The sequence below is a fragment of the Cucurbita moschata genome, unplaced genomic scaffold (assembly GCF_002738365.1).
Source record: "Cucurbita moschata cultivar Rifu unplaced genomic scaffold, Cmos_1.0 Cmo_Scf00029, whole genome shotgun sequence".
NCBI classification, from domain to species: domain Eukaryota; kingdom Viridiplantae; phylum Streptophyta; class Magnoliopsida; order Cucurbitales; family Cucurbitaceae; genus Cucurbita; species Cucurbita moschata.
Window position 1 is genome coordinate 672,821 of NW_019268545.1, and position 6,043 is coordinate 678,863.

The 6,043-nt window shown below is 33.2% G+C and overlaps 1 protein-coding gene across 1 annotated transcript; it reads left to right on the top strand.

The window, feature by feature from the left end:
- The first annotated feature begins 813 nt into the window (after positions 1 to 813).
- Positions 814 to 5,289, top strand: LOC111464013 (peroxidase 43). Its single transcript, XM_023108062.1, has 4 exons — positions 814 to 1,073; positions 1,670 to 1,852; positions 1,923 to 2,085; positions 4,660 to 5,289. Exons 1-4 carry the CDS (start codon positions 864 to 866, stop codon positions 5,085 to 5,087), a joined length of 984 nt encoding a protein of 327 aa, XP_022963830.1. The 5' UTR covers positions 814 to 863; the 3' UTR covers positions 5,088 to 5,289.
- Positions 5,290 to 6,043: the final 754 nt, after the last annotated feature.

The window sequence follows — 6,043 nt, forward strand, 5'->3', positions numbered from 1 at the left end:
TTTTTTTTAAGATATTCAAATTTGTTAGAAAGTTATCTGTAAGGGTTTCCATGGGTTGGATTATGTCGGGTGGGGACATTTTTTAGACCCAATTTGATTGAAATTTTTTTAAACCTAAATCAATTTTGTTAAATCACGAACCTAGCTAAACCCAACTCGATCATAAATTTTTTGGGTTGGATTGATTCTGTTGGATGAAAGTCCCACGTCAGTTAATGTAGGAAATGATCATGGGTTTATAATCAAAGAATAATCTCTCCATTGGTACGAGGCCTTTTGAGTAAGCCCAAAGCAAAGGTACGAGAGGTTATGCTCAAAGTGAACAATATGATACTGTTGTGGAGAATCGTGGTTGTCAAAACACCAATTTGACCTATAATTTTTTAAATTTATTTGAACCCAAATAATTGAGGGTGAGATTAGGTGATGTGAAAGGCAAATTTATAATGGAAAGTTTAGAACGTAAATTTTAAATTTTATAGAGTAATTTATAATTTAACCTAAAATAAAAATTTTGACAAGACGTTTTAACCACAAGGACAAAAATGGCATTTGGCTATAAAAGAAACAGTCCGAGGAAGGCAAGTCGAGTAATCAGAGGCTTCTTCCATAGGGCTCTCTTCAATGATTAAATTTGGAATTTGCTTAATCAAAACGTATGAACAAAAATTAAGACGTGGGGATATAATTAATTCATTCATTCATAATGGTTAGCTCTGGCGAGGAGAATATGGTAATTTACCAATTGACAAATTTCTCTCATGCAATACTCACAATGACACATCTTCAAACGCCTTTAAATTCTCAAATCTGTCACCTTCTTCTCTGTTTATTTAAACAACCTTTGTTTTCTCTGCAAATCCATGGCGAAGTGTGTGAATTTTCTCTATCTTTTTGTGTTCTTTGGTTGCTTTGCACCCTTTTCTCAAGCTCAGCTCAAATTTGGATTCTATGCTCAATCTTGTCCTTCTGCTGAGTCCATTGTTCGCTCTGTTGTAAGCGACGCTGTTCGGAACGATGGCAATATGGCTGCCGTGTTGCTCCGTCTCCATTTTCATGACTGCTTTGTCGAGGTAACTTGAATTTATTGTTTTTTTTTTAATGGATAAATGTGAGATCCCGTATCAATTGAGAGGAAAGACGAAGTATTCTTTATGAGAGTATGAAAAAAAATTTCTTGCATACGCGTTTTAAAATTTTTGAAGGGAACCCAGAAAAAATCAATGAAGACAATATCGGCTAGTGGCGAGCTTGGACCATTACAAGATCCCATAGTGGAGAACGAAACATTCTTTTATAAGTGTGTCAAAATCTCTCCTTGCATTTTAAAAACGTTGAGGGGAAGCCTGATAGTGGAAAGCTCAAATAGGACAATATCTGGGCCATTACAAGATCCCAGAGAACGAAATATTCTTTTATAAGGATGTAGAAACCTTTCCTAGCAGACCCGTTTTAAAAATTTTGAAGGGAAGTCCGAAAGGGAAAATTGAAAGAGGACAATATTTGATAGTGGCGGCTTAGACCGTTACAAGATTCGATAGGGGAGTAGAATGAAACAGATGTAGAAATCTTACCTTAGAAACGCGTTTTAAGAGTCTTGAGGGGAAAGCTTAAAAATGACAATATCTACTAGTGGCGAGATTATTCCAAATTCACTTTTGATGAACAGGGTTGCGACGGTTCAATCTTGATCGACACGGCACCGAACCCGGAAAAGGGTGCTTTTGGGCATCAAGGGGTGGGGGGATTCGAGGTGATAGAGAGAGCCAAGGAAGAATTGGAAAGCCAATGCCCAGGAGTGGTTTCTTGTGCAGACATCGTGGCTATGGCAGCTAGAGACGCCATTGTTATGGTAAAAATTGAGCTAATTTGGTCAAGTTTTTGAGTTGGAAAGGGTTTTTGAGTTGCTAATGTCATTACAGGCAAACGGACCGGAGTACGAGGTTCTTACTGGCCGGAGAGACGGCAGGGTATCGGATGTCTCGCTGGCGGATTCGCTGCCGGATGTGAGTGATTCAATTCAGGTTTTGAAGAACAAATTCGGTCAGAAAGGGATGACAGACAAGGACTTGGTTTTACTCAGTGGTACATTTCTCTCTCCTTTCTCTCTCTCTCTCTCTCTCTCTCTCATGCACGTTTGGTGATATTAAGGTGGTTGGAAAGCCAAGACATATGAATTTACTTTCCTAACCTAGCTCTAATAGTCTCTATTACATGGACGTATCAAATTTAATTCACTTAAAACTTTTAAGATTAGATTAATGATCAACGTGACATGTCGTGTCGTGTTGTGGTGTGTCTCGACAAATTCCGTTTCTTTTTAGTGGTTCATACGTCTAGATTTGTTATTAGAATTTCGTTTCATAACTTTAGCGTTGTTTTTGGAACAGAGAGATTGATGGGTATGTTCGTGGGTTGCATTAGGTCTGATTTTGACAGTTGTTAGACCCGACCTGGAGTTAGAAAATTTATTTAACTCAAACAACTCGACCCAGAACAAATTTTTTGAGTTGGGTTATTTTGGGTTGTTCAACTTGATAAGCTAGTCTTAGGAAAATCCATATACGAGATCAACCCATGAATTTTTTATTTGTTTGAATCCAACCCAAATAAGTTTTTTGGGTTATCGGGTTTTTTTGAACATCCCTACAGAATGACCTAATTACGATAAAGTTGATAATTTTAAAGGGTTAACGATGAAGTTAGAGATTAGTCCATTGTGTCGATGTATGTATTTAACTCGCTATTTCTCCTTTTGCAATCCCACACCTAATATTATTGGCACATAAAAAAGGTTTTGATAAAGAAAAAAAAGTAGGGTTGTGAAGACATTGAAGAGAGCACATAAATGGGAAAACAAAAACCTACTTCTTCATTTATGATTTGGAAGCTTTATTAGGTCCAACCATTTGAGATATCAAGCTTTTCCTTTCATAGACCGATCCTTACCTAAACGCTCGTTAGAAAATTTAGATCTTATTTGATAATCATTTGATTTTTTATCCTTACTTAGATCGAGTATTTAAAAAATTAAGATCTTATTTGATAATCATTTAATTTTTGTTCTTTCCCTGAACAAGATATTTTAAAAATTTAGATTTTGTCTGACAATCATTTGACTTATTATTATTATTATTATTATTATTAAAAAATAAAAACCCATGTTAAAAAAAACAATTTTTAGTGATATTAATTCATTTATACCCTATTTAATATCATTAAACACTTCTTTAATAATTTCTATGATGAGTAGGTATAAATTATAATAAAAATATTTAAAAATGGAAGGATAAAAAACACAAATAATTTTTAGGATTGTGTCCCGACTAATTTAGGAAATGATAATAAGTTTATAAGTAAGGAATACATCTACATTGGTACGAGACCTTTTGGAGAAACCCAAAGTGAAGTCATGAGCTTATACTCAAAGTGAACAATATCATACCATTGTGGAGAATCGTAATTTCTAACCTACCCAAATTTTTTAAAATACCAATATTTACAAGTAATTCATTGTGGGATGTTATGGCCATGTTGATCGAAAAAGACAAGTGGGTTTCTTTTCTTATAAACCACTCAATTTATAAAATTAAAAATAATAAATACGATAGCCAAATTTGAGGTCCCTAATATATTATTTAAATTAAATGAAAAGAAAAAGACATAGGTGGTTAAGGGTCACATGGGATTATCCAAATCAATCACGGATTGAGCTTACCTACTTTCTTATATTATAAGGTTGTCAGTTTATGTCTTGTTTTTTTTTTTTTTTTTTTAATTGGGTTTCATAAGATGTCAATGTCGCTTGAACTTAGGATAAAATTAAAAATGTATAAAATGTCAAAACTTAGGATAAAATTAAAAATGTATAAAATGTCAAAACTTAGGATAAAATTAAAAATGTATAAAAATATGTTTATAAAATTGCCTCCCACAAGACCCAATCTTTGATGGCCCGAATCTCTAAGAGACATAGATTGAAACATTTGTCTTGTTTGTTCTGAAACGTGTTATTATTATTAGTTTTTATTTTTATTTTAGATTTAAATATCGTATCATATAATAAAATGAAATGAGACACGTCTCGTGGCTCCATCAGACTATTTAATTTGTTTATTTGATTCTTTTTTTTTTTACATGTTTATTAATTATGTTAGTAGTTGTATATCATTTTTAATTAATTAATTCTATTATATTTAAGTATTAAAATAAATAATAATAATAAGTAACTAAACAGTAATTCTATATCATCTTTTTCTATATCATAGGAATCAAAATAATACGTCTTCTATATACACGAGGAGAATCGTGCATTTTAATGATCATAAACTCATGAATTTAGAATGGAGTATTTAGATTTAATTTTTATCCGTCCTTTTTTTTTGTTTAGCTTTTAAAGTCGATTGAATTGAATTATTTAAACCTACAAATTTATAATTTCGTGTTATTTATTTGATTAATAGGTCTATAGTTCGAAAAATGGTGTATGTAAACGTGAGTAAACTTTAGTCTGGCATGAATAATTATATATGTCGAATATGAGTAGTCTCTTAAGATGATTTTAATTATCTGAAAAACTATTAGATAATGATCAGGGACACAAAATTGAAAATTTATATTTGAAAGCTTCTTGACCTCTTTTTCCTGTATTCCACACAGCGGCACACACTATTGGAACCACGGCATGCTTCTTCATGACAAGGCGCCTCTACAACTTCTTCCCGGGTGGTGGATCAGATCCCGAAATAAATCCGATGATGTTGCCGGAGCTAAAGTCGCAATGCCCTCGAAATGGCAACGTCAACACCCGTCTCGGCATGGACCGTGGCAGCCCCCGCACGTTCGACATTCACATTCTTCAAAACATTAGAAATGGCTTCGCCGTCCTCGCCTCCGATGCTCGCCTAAACGACGACCCATCGACTCGAGCTGTTATGGACTCCTACTTCAGCCCTCTCGCCCCCATTCTCGGTCCCTCATTTCAGGACGATTTCGTCAACTCGATAGTGAGAATGGGCGAGATTGGGGCCAAAACTGGGTCTCAAGGAGAGATTCGAAGGGTATGTTCTGCTTTTAACTCAAGGTAAATTATTCATATGGGTATGAAAAGGGAGTAATATATAATAATCTATGTTGATTATATATTTATATATGAATGGGGAAAAGTTATATATGATATGATAAAGTTGGTATGTGTTTTGTAAGTATTATCTTCTGTTTTTTTTCTTTTTAATTAATTGGGTTTCTTTATACATAGAAATGGGTGATACAAAACATACATTAATGTGATTTGAATATGTATATCGTCTACGCTTTAATGATTATTGATTAAGGTTTGAATAATCTTATTTTGATTAAGGATTATTTTGATATGATTTTTGGATTTAGTATTCATTTCGATCCGCTTATCGTCCAATCTCTCGAGTATATACATAATAGTAACTGGTTATTGTCATTGACTCTACTTTTAACCTATGATTGGACTGTTACTACATTCATGTTATAGCGGTTTTTTTAGTGAATATGAAGATCAGTTTGAACATGGAAAATATTAATTAAGAGTTCATCAGTGGAAACTTGATTCCAATTACATGAAAATAATGAACTAGGTAAACTAATGTGTATGTCTAAGCTCATAAAAGACGTTATTCAATGTGAAAAAAATAACTTAGAAGCAAACACGGTTCCATGACCTCCACACCCGAAGCTGTCATTTGACTAGAGGTCTTGTACTTGAAAAATTGTTAAGAAAAAAGTATTTAAAGATACTAAATAAGTGACTTAGCGGAATTGGAAATGAAAACATATACATTACCCTATTTTTCATAATTAATTAGAAACATGCCTAACATGTGGGAGATGTCAGTGAAAATATTTTATAAATAGTGATATGAACTTAAATGTTCATAATAAATTTATTAAAATAACATTGTTACGAAGAACATAGTAAAAAATAGGTAATGTTAATTAAGATTAAAAAAAAAAAAAGGGGCAATGTCAAGTTCTAACCTAAGTTTCGGTCCCCATGGTCTTCACAGTGACA